The sequence below is a fragment of the Macrobrachium nipponense genome, chromosome 28 (genome assembly GCF_015104395.2).
Source record: "Macrobrachium nipponense isolate FS-2020 chromosome 28, ASM1510439v2, whole genome shotgun sequence".
In the NCBI taxonomy this organism is placed as follows: domain Eukaryota; kingdom Metazoa; phylum Arthropoda; class Malacostraca; order Decapoda; family Palaemonidae; genus Macrobrachium; species Macrobrachium nipponense.
In genome coordinates, this window is record NC_087217.1 from 66,033,205 (window position 1) to 66,051,175 (window position 17,971).

General features: G+C 42.9%; 1 protein-coding gene across 1 annotated transcript in view; it reads right to left on the reverse strand.

Annotated features, from left to right (window-relative positions):
• LOC135201222 (intermembrane lipid transfer protein VPS13B-like) overlaps positions 1 to 17,971 on the reverse strand; it is a 295,068-nt gene that overhangs the window by 90,381 nt on the left and 186,716 nt on the right. The window contains exons 30-32 of the mRNA XM_064230099.1: positions 17,415 to 17,921; positions 16,517 to 16,654; positions 6,111 to 6,260 (exon numbers count right to left, since the gene is read on the reverse strand). Coding sequence (XP_064086169.1) covers positions 6,111 to 6,260; positions 16,517 to 16,654; positions 17,415 to 17,921 — 795 coding nt within the window. The remainder of the gene's footprint in view (positions 1 to 6,110; positions 6,261 to 16,516; positions 16,655 to 17,414; positions 17,922 to 17,971) is intronic.

The following is a 17,971-nucleotide window of genomic DNA, read 5'->3' on the forward strand; positions in this document are numbered from 1 at the left end:
AACGTCATTTCTGGGCTCAGCCTGTGTCGCTCCATGAAATGTCCCTTTACACATTTCTAAGGTATAAATATTGCTATAATACCAGAAAAAAAAGCTAATATGGAAATGCCAGAGTATTCTGGCTCGCTCACCTTATTTAAGGTGTCGGTATGGTTTCTGGGGCGAGTGAAACCACTACCAGAGGTCCTTTGCCATTTAGATTCATCCTTCTTCAATATCCCTCATCTACAGAGGAGCCGATCTAAGGCCCACTACCCGCTACCGTTACGTCTAGCGCCTCTGACAACATTCCTTTCGATAGCACGACCCACACTGCACGTGTTTTTTCTTCTGTGTTGTGTTTTTCGTGGAATTCTTTATCGATCGTCATGGAACGTCAAGCTGCTGCTGCATCCAAGTTAAGTACTGCTATTAATGTTTGACACTATTTAGGGGCTGCCCTGGGCACGTTTAACCAAATTATTTAGGTTTTTATGAAGGGCGTCCCATGCGGCACCATCCCCACGCCACCATTCTCGGCTTGCTCCCGCATGTTACTTTGTTTCGTGCCCCATTCGGTCCCCTATACCGTTTGGGCTCGATTCTTGTTTAGCAGTACATTCCTATGATTTCGATGATGCATTTATTGACATTTTGTTGTTTTATCCACACAGGGGATGTTAGCCGAGCTCGCGCTCAGCTCGTAGCCTACGTCGTTTCCTTTCAGCTCAGAATTTCATGCATGCATGTTTATTTTAGTTGTCAGGTTACCTCTTCGTTAGGCACCCTTTCCGATGGACTCTGGTTCTTCTCCCTTGTCCTCGAGCCACCCTGGCCACCTGCCCCGCGTTTTTTCGTCACGGTATATAGGCTAGCTGCTCGGAGTCGCCAGGCTCGACCATCCTTCCCGGTTGGCTCGACCCAGCTTCTCCAGGACATTACTCTTTCTCTACCATCTAAATTTTTCTTCATTTCCCCCCCATGTTAGGCTAAGATGTTTATTTTGTATATCACATGTTCCTTGAGACGACTTTGATTGGCCTATAGGCCTCCTTAGATCACCTGGCCTTTCTCACCGCGTGGATGATCACCCGGCCGAGAGAGTTCCAGGCGACTGTGTATGAGCCACCCAGCGTCAGCCCTTCCAGTCCCTCTCCCCCCACCTTGGAGGGAGGTACGCTCGCTCACGCTGTCTCAGGCAGCCGATCCGAGCATCTTCCCTTGCCCCCTCTCTCTTGAGGGGGACAGGGGAGGTGGCTGGAGGGCTCTCGATGAGCGGGTCAGCTCCCTGCCGCTCTCCCCAGTAGAGTAGGGGGAACCCTGCTCGGCCGAGCCTCGGTTGGCCACCAGGCTCTGTTGGGCTCGGCTCTCCTCAGCTCTCGGGTCGTGTTCTCCTACCGCTAGTCACTATCCCCTCCCGCTCTGGCGGATACAGGAACCCAGCGCAGCCAGGTCCGCCTTAGGTTGGTGAACTGCTGGGGAGGCTCCGGCCTCCCTACAAGAGTACGCTTGTTGCATGCATGGTATTACATATATGACATCTATTATCTTTAGTTTAAGTTTGGCGGAGTCCCGCAACCCCACCAGGGATAATCCCCCAACTTATCCTAGTTTTAAGTTCCTCGACGCTCCGCTGTTTTGTGTTGGTCTCCTCCTGCTCCTCATCCGGTGTTTGTTCGGACTACTCCTCGCTCCGGCGTATGGATTAAGTGGTTATCCTGATTCAGTGACTACTTTGTTCTCCGGCATCGCCGGAGACACACTGTTTCAAGCGGTTCTACCGATCCTGTCGGACGACTCACCACAATACATGGCCAAAGAGCGGGTAGAGACTGAACCTTGTTACTTATCAACACCGGAACACTCCGGCGCTATGACATATCATAATCACGGACTTAGTCCGAAACGTTAGTGGTGATACTCATGTATAATTTCACTTGCAGGTCACCCATTGTATGGAGTCAGGCTGTAATGCCGTACTGCAAGACCCCTGTGGGCACGAGGTCTGCCGGACCCACGCCTCCTGCGCGATCCGCCTCAACGAGTCCCTGGTATGGCACCATGAGAGTTGCCTTATATGCTACGAGCTCGTAGACCAAGTCTCCTCTGAGGTAGGTGGCGTTTCAAAGTCTGCACAGTAATACAATGAGTACCAATGACGGCTATATTCTTTGATATGTCCATTAAGTTAAGTTACAGTTTAATTTAAGTAATCTTAAGTATTAATACTAACCCTCTCTTTCAGGGCGCCCAAGAGATCCGGGAGACTACTCTTGCCACCCTGAAGGCCTGGGTTGGTGGGTTTGGCCGCAATGTCACCAAGGGCCAACCCTACATCCTCTCCAAGGAGATGGCCACTCTCATCTTCCCCGGCGGGAAGAGTACCTCTTGCGTGGACCCCGAAGTGGCAGCTCCCCTGATCGCTTCCATCCAAGAGGAAGTTTCTCAGCCCTCGGAGGAGGCTGCTACGCAGGAGGTCGCGAAGGAAGTAGCTGCCCTGGACCTAGACCTCGAGCCCATGGCTGTTGAAGGCATGGGCACAGGTAAGAATGTGAGTGAGGCAGGTACTGTAGGGGCTCAAGGGCTTTCCTTGAGTCCATCTAGAGCTTCTTCCCCTTCTACTTCAACCTCTTTCCAGGGATTCACCGGGGGGCTTCAGTTGGTCAGACCGAAGTCCACCTTGGCGATCCCTAAAGTCAAAGGCAAGCGAGACTTTAAAACGCTGCAGAAGTCCCTGTCGAAGAAGTCAGGTACCAGCCTTGCCCGTAAGTCTCCAGCTCACCATCCCGGAGCTGACAAGGCTACGCTGACTTCTTACTCTAAAGGGTTGAGGTCTAAGTCTTCTAAGAAGAGGGCTCAGCCCTCCTCCTCCAACCCTGAGGCATCCACCTCAAAAGGAGCCAGACCCAAGACTCCTAAGGAGAAGGTAGAACCTTCCCCCTTTGACCCTGACACCTTCTCTGCAAATATTTCGGCCAATATTATGCAGCAGATGGGTAGCATGGTCGGGAACTTGGTACAATCCAAGTTCCAGGAGATGTTTGTACAATTGTCATCTTCTCTAGAGGAGTCAGGGCAGTCTATCCGGGCTATCTCGGACAGGTTGGTTACCCAGGAGAACCTTATTGCAGGTCTCCAGGAAAATGCTTTGACAGGACTTCCACAGTCCGGCCTGGCAGCTCAGAGCTTGCTAATGCTGGACTCATCTACCCTTCCTGCCTTTACCCCAAACAACCCTTGGAGGGTGGCTTCTTATGCTCCTTATGTGGACAGCATGCTGACGATCGAGGGCTGCGGAACTCGAAGGATTGAGGACTTCGAGTTCCATCCGCAAGGATTACAGCCCCCTTTCATAGGCTATGTCCGCCTCACAGAAGCGGCTATGAGGAGGGAAGACAAGGTCCCGAAAGAGAAAGTAATTCTTTCCTGAGTTCAGGCGCAACAGGCATGGTTGCGTAACCTGGAGGAGTGGCATTGCACCAATACCAAGGTTACAGCATTTAAGAGCCTATTAGATTAAAGTATATTAATAATTTGTTAATTATAATTTGTTAATAGTTGTCCAACCTTTTGATCTTATTTTAGGTTAAGTTTTTTTTTTTAACAAGTTAGTATCGTTTATTAGTTCGATGAACTCTGTAAGGGAGTCATATGACTTCGCAGTTTTGCTTTGTTTACCGCCTTCTCCCCCGGTATTAGTGAACCTTTGAAGTGCTGTATTAACGATCGTTGTTTTTCTCTCCTATGAGCTGTGTTGACTCGAGTGGAAGGCTTGATCGTAAGGGTGGTGATTCGTGACAGAGTTAGTTCGAGTTCCTCCTCACAGCCTGACGCTTTGCCACTTAATCTTTGGTCACTTCTGCAGTTTTGTACGGAGATTTGGAGATTTGGATCACGGCTTCTTTAATCCTTCGCTGCCTTGTGTGTGGTCGCTGGTGTTTGTCACCCGCGGCATTCATCAGCCACGCCCCTTCCCTCGTTTGTCGGAAGGATTCCGAACGAGTTGGCCCGTATCTACTGTGAACGGTGCAGTTTATGGCGTGCGAGATCCGTTGACGTCCCGGATTCTCGGAGGCTACCACCCTCGGTGTTCCCGTGGTATCTTGGGATGCCTGCAGGCATTGCAGCTTGACCCGGTTGACCTCTGCATCAGCGTCAGTGAGTTCTTGGAACTCGTGGAGACAAGTAGGACGGCTTTCTACAGGTATGAGATATTTTTATAACTATTAAGACGATCGTGGATCGCTGGGTACCTGTAGATTTGCACGCCCCTGTTTGCAGTATGGTCTTCTGGATCTTATTTTCTTGTGCTTCCTTCTAACTAACTCAGTTTCTTAGGATAGATATATCTGGCCAGCAATTTTGAAAGGTACCTGCCTGAAGTTTCATAATTATTATTTCCTATTTCTTGGTTTAGGGTTTAATTTAGTTTTAGGTGACCTGTTAAAGATCTTAAGGTTGGTTCTCCCCTGTTTTATATATTCATTTTGATTATTATTTTTTTTTGCCAACCATTACTTTTTTTTTCTTGTGGAAATAAATATTGTAACTTTTGTTGAGGTGTTTGTTCTTTTGTTCCTGAGTTGCTGTGTTGCATTTTTACTGACCGCAAATTCTGAGTAAAGACAAGAACCTTTGAAATTACGGCCGTGAATAAGGTCGTAACAGAGCCCCTTCACGATCTTCACCATGGACGAGGATACACCCATCCCGTTCACATCGAAGGTGGCAGAATTGACTCTGCAAGCTGCAATGAAGGACGAGCCCATGCCCCATCTCTGGGAGACAGAACCGACTTCCCTCCTGCTCCCCGGAACTGATGATCACTGGGTAGATCTTCCGGCCACCTTTTCGGTGGGTAAGCTGAAGCCAGACTGCGCCATCACTCTATTCAGCGAGAGATTGCCCAGGCTGTCAGACAACCTCATCCAGACTGAGTATGACGCCAGGATGAGGCTGTGCAGGTCCCTCAACTCGCTAGTTATGACGGAAGTATCGGCTCTAATCTACGGAGAAGAGCTGTTATTCAAGATCATTGCCAAGTCACTTTTGTACTCTATGCAATGTGACTTGTATGATTTCGTCATGGCTAGACGAAATTGCAGGAAACATGTTTACTTTATATCTCTCTTTCCTACCTGCCTCGCTAGCATTCTTGCTGTTGCTCAGTCGTCAATGTAGCCATATTGTACCTTGGATGCCACATATTGTATATACTTGTGATGTTTCCTTTTGTTTTGTATCTAGGATTAGTCACAATTTGCATTTAAGCCTTACTATGTACTCTTAAGTAACTGTTATGTTCTGTATTTTGGTTTAGCATTAAGGTTCCAATTGCTCTGTTGTTACTTGTTCTGTAACCTTCTATTTAGACTATAGCAATTAACCTTAATTGATTTTGATTATCCTATAATATTACTTGTGTGCTTCCTTTTTCCAAGCTTGTATGGCCATTTCTCTGGTACTATTTCACGGAGCGACACAGGCTGAGCCCAGAAAAGGGATTTTGACAAAGAAAAAATCTATTTCTGGGCAAGGACCTGTGTCACCCAGTGAAATCCCACCCTTTCCTTTTACCCCACCCTTTCTTGGCCCAAGCTTGGGTGCTATCTGCAGGAATGACGTCAGAGGCGCTAGCCGTAATGGTAGCGGGTAGTAGGCCTTAGATCGGCTCCTCTGTAGATGAGGGATATTGAAGAAGGATGAATCTAAATGGCAAAGGACCTCTGGTAGTGGTTTCACTCGCCCCAGAAACCATACCGACACCTTAAATAAGGTGAGCGAGCCAGAATACTCTGGCATTTCCATATTAGCTTTTTTCTCTGGTATTATAGCAATATTTATACCTTAGAAATGTGTGCTAAAGGGACATTTCACTGGGCAACACAGATCCTTGCCCAGAAATAGATTTTTCCCTCATCAAAATCCCTTAATATGAAGAAATGTGATTTTGAGGTAAATTTCATCCATTTCTTTCATTTTGTGAAGGTAATAATAGCTAGAATAAACATTTTTGTTTAGGCAACTTCATACATTCCTTCATATAGCTAATACTAACTAGAATCAAAATTATCATTTGGACAACTGTCCTTTCAAAATAAATAAGTATTATTTATCTCTTGAATACAGACCTGCAGATCAATTTTTGGTTGGTCAGCAAACAAAACATCACCCACAAAATCTGATGTATCAATATATGGCCAGCGATCTTCTGGACCATCAAATAATTCCTGAAGGTACTGGGAAATGTCTACAGAATCTTGAGATTGTGATAACCTCATCTGAAATATGACAAATTTTTAATTAATTTGTATTTTTCATACCTAACAAACCTGAGGTCTTAACATTAGAATAAATCTTCTAGCGCCAGCTGGAGATCAGTTAAAAACAATCAAAATTGTAAATACAAGGAATCTGTGGTATCTGGCATTCCATATGTACTAGTTTAGGTGGAAGGGAGTCAGAGACCACACTTGAACCTAGAGTCTTTTTTCCAACCCAGGGTGAAACATAAGAGGGGTGGCTAGAGGTGGGCAGTCAATGTTAAGACCTCAGGTTTGTTAGCTATGAAAAATACAAATTAATTAAAAATTTGTAATTCGTTCATATGCACAACAAACTTTCGGTCTTAACATTAGGATAGACTTACACTTGGAGGGAGGTATGAGAATCCTAGACTGAATGGAGATTTGACAAACCTGATCATTCTTCTTAAAAATGAGAATTCTAAAAAAGAGAACCTTAGCCTTTGAGATGTTAGATATGTGGATATCTAACACCCAGTCCATTGGGTTTAAATACAATGAAACATGACCAGATTCACTGCAACAAACCATGTTAGCCATAAGAAACAGGTTTCTCACCACCTCTCACTCCCTTTCTGGAGAGAGGAGTTGAAGCTACTGAGAAGAAGATTTGTTTGTTATGTTGTAAAGAACATAAAAAACTACTGTAACAGTATGGCTGCAACACTCACCTGGATCAAGCCAGTTCCAGCTTATGATGTGTCTATTCTTCAAACCCCCTGTAGGTATTCAAGAAAGAAGAAAAGGGAAACAAAAGAGACCAGTCATCTCACTCATTCTCTCTTCCACACTATCATCTTAGGCAAGTTATGATCTGTCCTGTCAGGGACACTGGATGAGCTATCTTGATGACTAGCCACCACTGGATCCAAGAAAAAAAAAAAAGTGTCCAAGGACCAGTGGGCAACATCCTTCTGATAGAAGAAAGTGACAGTGATTTGATGCAGTCAGGAACCACCATTCAAAATTCTATTAACAGATAAGCTCTTTTTAAATGCCAAGGAGGAACCTACCCCTCTGATGTCACATCCTCCTGCATGTGCAGTATTGGTGAAGAACTTGACGATGAAGAGTAGGCATGCCTAATCACCTCATTAGGACACAAAAAGTTTGCGACAACTAGGCTCTAGGATACGAGTCTTTTGGATAATAACGCAGTGTTCTGATGGAGAAAAGCAGTTCACTCTTGAAGGTTGCTGATAACAAACTTCATACCGGAAGGAATGGAAAAGGAGGTAAACCTGTCACTGTGAACCGAAGGAAATTGGGTCTTAGCCATCAATTCTGGGGCAAATTAGAAAGCTACTGACCCCGACCCCTTGTGAGTTTACATCATAATCCTGACCATGGAGCTCTCCAACTTTTTCAATGAAGCCAAGGTCAGAACAAAAAGTGTTTCCAAAGTCAGTTTCCTGTAAGACAATTGACACAGGCTCAAATAGGGCTCGAGTGAGACTACTCAGTACCGAAGTAAAATTTCATGTAGGAAGTTTAAGTTTCCTGCGTCAACAAGACTGCGCAATGCTCTTGAACCACATAGAGAACTCCCCTAATCATAAGGCAGCCCTGTAGCTCTTGACAGCATAAACAGAAAGAATTTTCTCTGTTCTGAGTGAGGTCTAACATGGAAGACAATAGAATAACCCAAGGGGATGTCCTATGATAATATGCTCTATGCAAATATGTGCTAAATACCCTCCTGTCAACTTGTGCTCTGTAGACAGAAGAGATGTCCTCACACTGCCAAAGGAACATGCATTCCTGACAGAGTAAAGGTCCTATGAAGAGATTCCCTATAATGACAAGAGTTCCGTATGCTACTCAACAAGGGAGATGTCATATGATGATAGACACTTACCCAACGCCCCTCTTTGACTTAGAAACAACCATGGTGACATTCGTGAGCAACAATGTGCAATGCTAAAGATGGATTCAACTCTTGCAGAGACAAGAACAACTGGGATATTGAGACAGTACCAGTCTAGTTACTTGTATATACTATATAAAGCTAGGTTCAGTTAAGGAATAGTACCAAAACTAACCTAACCCAATCCCAAAGTCTTGAAGAACGGGAAAATCCTTTTCTTCCAGAAGTTATGAAGCAGAACATGCTCAGGGATATTGAAGAGCAGGTCTGATAATGAGAGGTTTGACCCAGCTAGGCAAGGCTATGAACTTCAACACTTAGGCTAGGCCAGGATGGTATAGATGGGTTCAAACTAGCTAAGCTAGACCTAGAACTCAACCACTTAGGCTATGCTAAGTTGGTAAAGACAGGTTTGAACTAGCTAGGTTAGGCTAAAAACTCAACCCCTTGGGCTTGGCTAAGTTTCAACCACTTAGTTAAAGTTAAGTATATCTCAGTTTTACCAGACCACCGAGCTGAATAACAGCTCTCCTAGGGCTGGCCCGAAGGATTAGATATTTCAACGCAGCTAGGAACCACTTAGTCACCTAGCAACGGGACCTACAGCTTATTGTGGGATCTGAACCACACTATATTGAGAAATGAATTTCTATCACCAGAAATAAATTCCTCTAATTCTGCGTTGGCCGAGCCGAGAATCGATCTTCGGACCACCGGATTGGTAGCTGAGCGTGACAACCACTCATCCAACAAGGAACTCAACCACTTAAGCTAGGCTAAATTGGTAAAGGTAGATTTGAACTAGCCAGGCTAGGCTAAAAACTCAACCGCTTAAGAAAGGCTAAGTTGGTAAAGTTAAGTTCAAACTAGCTAGGCTAGACTAAGAACCCAACCTCTTAGGCTGGTGTTGTGTCATTAATGTGATGTAGGATTTTTTGGAAACACTGCTGCAGTTACATGTGAGTGGGATTGTCTACACCTGGGCAGTAGTCAATCAGTTGTTATGGAGGTAGGGTGTTGTGCCCCAGGGCTCCGTGGTTGGGCTTGTGGTGAGGGACCTTTCCCTCTTTTCTTTTATTTTCCTCATTGGTTGGTAAGTTGGATCTTGCAGGTCATCCATTATGCAGTCTGGGGGAGCTTGCAAGGTGAGTTTAACTAAAAGCTATCTAGGGCTATTCCAAGAAAGTATGGTGTCTAAAATTACAATGGACATGATTAAGCCATTCACTGGCGAAGGAGACATTGTATCATGTTGAAGAAGGTAACCTTAGTGGCTAAGCTACAGAATATATCAGACTCAGCCAGTTTTATTCCATTATATCTAGCACTTCATTTGGAGATGAGTGATGAAGACCAAGAAAATGCAGTGAAAATTCAGGAAAAACAAAGTAGCATTTACTGATGATGCATTCTCTGCTTTTTGGAAAAGTGGTTCAGATGAAGTGGACAGGAGAACCAGTTGATGTGTATACCAATGAGATTAGGAGGTTGGCCAGTTTAGCTAAGTTTGACAAGGTTGGTTTAGAAAACGTGGTGAAACTAACTTTTGTCAATGGTTTCCCAGATAATATTATTGTTGCTTTACATCAAGTGCCAAATGTGATGATGATGGCAATGAGTGAATTGCTCAACCATGCTAGGATTTTCTCATCTAAACAGCAAGGTGGTGTGGTAGCTATGACTATTAGGAAGAGTGGAGGAGGAGGAGGTGGTGGGAAACCTGACAATAGAGCTAGGCCTATCCAGTATAAGGGTCAATGTTTCCGATGTGGGGGCCCTCATATGATGAAAGTGTAAAGAGACACAGGCGAGATGTTTTAGGTGTAATAAAATTGACTGCTGCACCTGTAGCCACCCTGCAAAAGGACTTGTGGATACAGGCTGCTCTACATCGGTGGTACATTCCAGATATGTGCCCCAATGTACAGGAGAGGTGTATATCAGTCCTTCTGATGGGAGTCATATTAAGTGAAAAGTTGCAGATTGGCTGAAGACAGGTGTGAATGGTGAATGTGTAACTATGAGGGCTGTGGTGTCAGACCAGCTAGTTAATGGTGTTGATGTGGTGTTAGGAGTTGATGTCATTGACCACCTGGGAGGTATGTTTTGGTGCCTTTGGTGTTGCTTCAGTTAGTCAAGAAATTGAGCATGGACTTAGTGGTGAGTGATGACGGTTGTCCAACAGTTGTTATTGAAGACCCAGACTTTTATGCAGTATTTGATGGACAGAAATGGACAGTCAGGTGATTTTGGAAAAACAATGAACCTGTGACATTGACAAATAAAATAAGTTATGATAAAAAGCTTGAGGGTTGGAAGAAGGAAAAATTTGAGAAGGAAGTGGACAGGTGGATTGCTGAAGGGATTTTAGTTCCAAGGAAAGAAGTTAAAGAAGGTATCATTCCTCTAATGGCAGTGGAACAGCCAACAAAGAATAAGGTGAGACCAGTGCTTGATTTTCGAGAACTTAATGTGAATGTTAAGTGTCACACTGGCGATGATGTGACTGACATATGCTGTGAGACACTACGTAAATGGCAACAGACAGGTGGGAATTTGAAGTCGGCCAACCTACAGTTGAGCGTTGACAAAAAATTGTGGCCATATCAACTTGTAAAATATAAGGGCCAGACATTTTGCCTTTCAAAATTGGGATTTGGGTTGAACTCGGCACCACGGATTATGTCTAAGATACTGAAGACTGTATTGAGTAAGGATGAAAAAATCAAGAGAGCAACCAGCTCACATGTAGATGACATTCTTGTGGACGAATCAATAGTTTCTGCTTGATGAGGTAATTAGACACTTTAATACATTTGGGTTGATAAAGTCCCCTGAGTCACTCAATGGAGGAGCTGCTTTAGGATTGCAACTGCTAAGAGTTCGAGGAGAGTTGATGTTTCAGAGAGCTAATAAGGTGCCTGAAGTTACAGGTATGCTTACAAGGAGGGAATTTTTTCAGTTTGTGGTACATTAGTGGGCCATTATCCCATAGCTGAATAGTTAAGAGTTGCTTGCAGTTACATAAAGAGAAGAGCCTCGGGAGCACACTGGGAGGATCCTGTTGGTGAGCAATCCATGTTGATAATTAGAGGTAATTGAGAGAGTAAAATTAGACGATCCTGTGAGAAGATTGGTGTGTGCCGGGTGTTAAGTATGTGTCGAAGTATTTTCTTAAGCAGCCTTGAACAAACTTGTCAATAGATGGCGTTGTTGGAAGGTGTCAGTTAAACTTCCAGTTTTGTATCCTTGGGTAGTTGATGTTCTTATCATCCGAGGTATAGAGTGAATGTGTAAAATCCTAACCGAGAACTACCAAAGCAGCCCTCCACTGACTGACTTGTAAGCTTCTATTGTGTTTTGTTAAAATTTCATTTTTTTATTGTCTTTAGTCTGTTATTATATGATTATATAAATCTAAGTTAATGATAGGGGTTCTGATGCAGTATTAATGTACTTACAGAATCCCTCTCTCTTGCCTAATTACTGTAAGGATATTGGTCCCCTACATCTGATTTGTACAGTATTGCCTTGCTTGATGTCGGCTCCAATGCAACGTGTCGCTAATCATTGATTTTCTTTAATGCTGGGATCCTTGTTCAGTTCATAATTACTTTGAGAGATCTTGTATATATTGATATAAGGGTATATTTGCTGAAATATAATTGTTAAATTTTATTTTGCATTCTAATTGACCTCCGATTGAACCTATGTAAATGGCCCATCAAGAGCCAAGGGTAACTTATTAAGAACTCATAAGACTAAAATCTTGACAGTATGGTGTTGTGTGGTGTGATATCAGCAAAATTGCTATGGGTGTAGTTTTAGAGATAAATTGCAAGGTTGCTGAGGATGCTCCTTGGCTTTAAAAAAAAAAAAAGGATGATTTCAACCACATCAATGTTGCTGAACTAGAAGCTATTTTGAAATGGGTAAATGTGGCCATTAAATGGGGTCTTGAGTCAATACAGCTGAGGACTGACTCTGCAACTGTGGGGTGAGCATGGTTGAAATCTTTAATAAGTGCTGGGAAGCGTGTTCACACAAAGGGAGCTGCAGAGATGATGATCAAGAGACGTTTGGGAACACTGAAGGAATTGATTACAGAGTTTGGTTTGAATATTGTGGTTCAGATGGTGCCTACAGGGAAGAATAAAGCTGATATTCTGACGAGAGTCAAGAAGAGTTGGTTGGCAAGCAATGAAGTTGAGCATGCACATCTCTGTGCAGGTGCTGTAGTTGATCTAACAGAGTTGCATAATAAACACCATATGGGAATCAACAGAACATTATATTTAGCTAGGAAGTTTGACCCTGAAGTTTCCAGAGAATGTGTGAAGAAGGTAGTTCAGTGTTGTAATCGCTGTCAGTCCACTGATCTTGCGCCTGTGGTGCACAAAGGAGGTGAATTAAGTGTTGAAAGAAACTGGCAGCGCCTAGCTATTGATGTTACTCATTACAGACAGATACCCAATTTATCAGTGGTTGACTGTGGTCCAGGTCGTTTTGCAATATGGAGGATGTTAAAGAGAGAAGATGCTCAAGAAATATCTGCTGAGTTTAATAATATCTTTTTGGAAAGAGGGTCAGTTGATGAACTATTACTGGATAATAGTACAGCATTTAGGTCACAGTGTTTAGGAGATATGTTGTCTTGTTGGAACACTGTTAGGGCGTTTCTGGCTGCTTATCAACCAGGAGGAAATGGAATAGTTGAAAGGCACCATAGGACCATCAAGGTTATTGCAGAGAGGGGAGGAATTAGTCCTACTGAAGCATTATTCTGGTACAATAGCACACCAAGGTCCAGACAGGATGAATTATCTGTTCCACAGCATGCAGTATACAGATATGAGTGGAGATACCCTTCAGTAGTCCCCAAAAGAGCAGATACCGGCCAAGACATGCCCCTTTCAATTAAAATGGGAGAGTAGGTGGGGGTGAAGCCCCCCAGATGCCCGTTGTACTACTCAATGGCCTGAATGAATGAATTTATTGACTTGTTATAAAGAACATAACAGATGGAAGATCGATCTCGTACGTAAATGACATAAAACGGCTATCGGACGCTACTAAGGGAACGTCCACTGGACGTTACTAGGATAACATCTGTCAGCCGTTATCTATGTGACCAGAAAAAAAAAAAAAAGCATTTCACAGACATGCTGAATGGTCACGGGCTACGTCTACGGTCCATTCCCAGACATTGTACCATACCCAGACATAGCATCTTGAGACAGCCTTCCCCATGAAACAAAGTTTTTGTTGATCTACAGCCATCTAGTCATGCACGTGCGTCCATCCCTGACTGTGAAGAGTTACGTACATGGACATGTGACGACAGACGATGCACGTGACACCATCTTGGAGAAAGAAGCAGAAGCACAAAACCTTCGCCCTGACGAGCCACGACCACTGACTGGAAGGTGAACAATGACTGTAGGACCTACTCGGAGAACGAAACAAGGAATGACTGGGTACCTTGGAAACTGGAGAAAGACAACCTCTCTCTCTCAACCACGAAAGCCAAAGGAGCAAATCTGCTATGAGAGAGACGTCCATCAACATCAAGGCCATCACTTAAACACATCCTGCGGTAGTGAGCAACAGGAGAGCAAATCCTGGACTCTCAGGCAAACGAGACTTGAAGCAAGAACATCTTGAAGGCAAACGAGACTTCCAAGAGGAAAAAGGGCAATGAACAACTTCCATAGGAACACGAATGTGAAAGAGAGGAACATGTCCCCATATGTAAAGGGGATACTTATGTCCTTGAGAGGAAGAAGATGACACAGCTCTCAGGAAACACTTTCATGGATGTGTAAATTTGCTTGTGTACATCAGAAGAAAAAGCAACATTCTTAGCTGGAAATCCTAGAATCACAGGAAGATGATTGTTGAATCTAGCCATGTCTATTAAATCTGGAACTAAGGAGACTAAGTCACAAACATGGGAGCAACAAGGTGACAATGCCTATGCAGGAAACACATCCCTAAACATCCAAAATCTCTCACATACAAAGAAGGAGACTGCATCAACTCTGCCTGAGACTTTGTAAAATCTTCACAGCTATCTCAATCAGGAGAGAATCGTCGGATCGGAGTTCCAAAGAAAACCGAGTGTGCAGCAAGCATCCTTAGTCTAAGATTTTGAAAAAATCAAAGAACTCAGACGAGCTACAAAGCCATGAACAGGACGAAGGTTGGTTGCTCCCTCTACCCAAGTGTCCACAGAAACAAGGGAAACTATTCCTGGAACCAGTATCAGTGACACCGGTTACCTCTCCAACTCACCAAATCCCAGTAAATCATGCACCTGGAGCTCTGAGTTGCAGATTCTTGAAGAGAAACTCATGACAGGAAACTAACCCCAGCTTGTAGATGAGGGAGAGCACCAACAGACGTGGTCGAAGATGATGATGACGATAGGATCTATTCTTCAACTTCTACAGCAACGTACATGTGAAGAAAAGTGAAGAATTCCCAAGAAACTCCAATGCCCGCGGTATGGAAGACGGATCGCACTTCTCTTGAAACATAGTCAATCAACAGAAACTATGTCATCACAAGAACTAGCCATGACATCACAATCCCATCTGTGATGTCACAAAGCAGACTACCCTTACAAAAGCAGAAAACATTATGTGTAAGTTTATTTCATATGACAAACAGGAGAACCAAAAAGAACATCATCGGATGAAGAAACATCAGAGAGAGACGAGATGCCACAGAAGCAGACGAAGCCACATCAGAGAAGTCGTCTGTCTAAGATTGGTACCCCTGAATGACAACATATACTTCACAAGTAACCACATAGATGGGGTTCTGAGCTGAAAGGAACACACTGTTGTCAGGACTGACTGGGTTCCGAACTCCCACCACAGCACTAATGAGAATACCAATAATTAAAGAAATGGCAACTCCCGAAGAGGGAAGAGAGTGTAGAGGGGCTCCCAAGATATGAGCAGAACACACCGCCGACCAACTTCAAGGCAAGAGGCAGGACTGACAACTGTAGAACCTGAAAAGAGCACATATGCGTTCCCCCTCAGGAAGCAAAGAAACCTCCCATCCTGAGAGAGGAAAAAGAAACATATTTACGTATATATAAGGGAAGGGGAGTGAGCTGTATGATTCACACCCCAAACTCCATGATGGGAAAGAGACAAGACAGAAAATTCTGACTGGCCCTGAGCAAGTATTCGGGACCAACGGAATCGGAGAGCTTCCGCCATCAAAATTCATGCTGAGGATGTGGAGGAAAACTTCTGTTACATCTATGTTAAGTGCAACGAATCCTCCCACATAACCCTATGTATAACTGAATCACAAAAATTTGGAACGTGATGAATATATAAATAAATTTACATAACCCTATTCTGCAACACGAATCCATAAAATCTTGAACATCCCGACAAAATCTGAGAGACTAAAACATTATCACGCTCCCAGAAATTGTGTTGTTGAAATGTAAAAAACATAATTAAACACACCTTGAAGGTGTTTATGAAATAAAAACAATGATATAAAGGGGGAAAAATCACACTAAAGCCTACTAAGCAGTATGATTAAATATATATAATTGAAGAAGAAATAAAACATATTGAAATGTCTTAACATACACAAATGTTTTCATAAATCCCAAACAATACATGAAATTACAAACTTGCTAACAAAGGAACAAACTGGAGCTTCCCTCTCTCCCTGAAGGGGCAATATTATACATAAAATCCATGATACAACTTGTTTGTTTGTATGATGTTTTTACGTTGCATGGAACCAGTGGTTATTCAGCAACGGGACCAATGGCTTTACGTGACTTCCGAACCAAGTCGAGAGTGAACTTCTATCACTCCTCAATGGAATGGCCGAGAATCAAACCCGTGACCACCAAGGAAAGACACTAATACCAAACCAACCATGCCGCTGAGGCGCTCCATGATACAACTGAGAAAGAAAACACAGACTAGGGCCAAAAAAATGGCTTCGGTAGGAGGGGAGCAAAGCGAACGTCTGCTCTCCAAGGTGGTTGAAGAAAGACTGATGCTCACTAGGTTCAAGCGTGGGCTCTGACTCATTTCCACCTCAACTATGTATGGAATGCCAGATGCCACAGATTCTTTGCATTTACTATTCTGATTGTTTTTAACTGGTTTCCAGCTGGCGCCAGAAGATTAATCCTAATGTAAGACCACAGGTTTGTTCTGCGTATGAACAAAAATGAATTATTCATTTTAAAACATTTACTTAGTTTTTGTCTATGTAAGCTTCCAATTGAACAAACTTCCAAAGCTTCATAAGTTGTAGCTTTAAGTATAACATTTCTTAACTGTCTTAAAAATCAGTAAGATGACTTGGTAAATACCTGATCAGCCATGCCCCGAGAAAGTGGAATAGGGGGGCTTGAAACTTCAAGCTCAGGATTAAGTTGGAATGTGAGATGATGTGACACATTATTATCACAATGAAGTGTATGAATGTTGCCACGGCCTTTGACAATCATCTGAAACAGAAATAAACATATACATACAAATATTTTCATGCTATCATATTTTGTGACATGCAAACTGGCTTCAATTTTCTACTTAATTTACATGGCTCAAGACCCGAAACACAGAGCTAATTCTTATTACATTACACTAGGCACATAGCTGCTAAAATGGTCAGTGATTCAATCTTCATATACTGCCAGAATGTTGATATGGCATTAAGAATAAACATAAAAACATAAAATAAACATTTTACATGTTACTTTTTACTAATATCTTTCAACATTCCTGGTCTTCATTCACACCAGGACAAAGGAAGGAGAAAATTAAGCCCTCATTCTTTTCTACCTTGCAAGGACTGACAGCCCTTAGTTACAGGACATGAGTAAAAATAACTTCATTACTTAGGCTTTATGGTTAAAAATCAAGCAAGTAAAATTAATCTATGTAATAGCACAAACACTTTATTGCGATAAACCTTAAAAAAAAAATATCTATACATGATACTATTTCAGTCACAGACCTTGTTGTCTGCAGTCCTGTAAATATGAAAGTAAATGCATAGCTAGAACAAGCAGTCCTTATATTGGCAGCTGTCACTCAACTTTTAACTACTTCTCCATCCATTTGAAATAAAATTCAACACTCGGTCTACCATCTCTGATGAGGCGTAATGGTATTATAAATAATAAGAAGCTTGCAACTTGTTTAAATATCACTACATTCAAACCTAATCATTTTTGCAATTTAAAACAAAAGCAAACTCAATAGTACCTGACTTGAAGTGTGAGTACTTGGAGTAGTAACATGAAGTATCAGAGGCCTTGGAAGATGAGAACGAACCATATACTGTGGACTAAATATAACCAACAATCTCCAAACAGATCCAACTCGCTGTCTCAAAACCCTGCACCATGAAAGAATGCTCTCTCCTTTGACCTTGAGAGGGATCTTTACTAGAAGAGAATCCTTAGTTCGTTCTAGAGACAGAGGAATCTCCCCTGACCAAACAGTTTGATTACCCATCAATCTTACTCTCACACCATGAGCTTCTCCTACATATGAAGGTGCTACAGTTTTACTATGTAACATGTGTGTTGCTGTATGCTTTGGGGATTCCTTCTCTTTGCTCATTTCCATAACACGAAATTCAAGATGTTCACTGAGGTAGTTGGCAACAGAGAGTAAACCTGAGAATGTGATCAACTTCTGAGTGGGGGACAGCGTTTCGAGAATTACAAGAAAGTGAAAGTGGTGATTGTCATGATGAATGGTGCGAACCTGAAAAGTAAAGCATTACCTTAGCATCTTTTGAAATGACCTTAAAATCA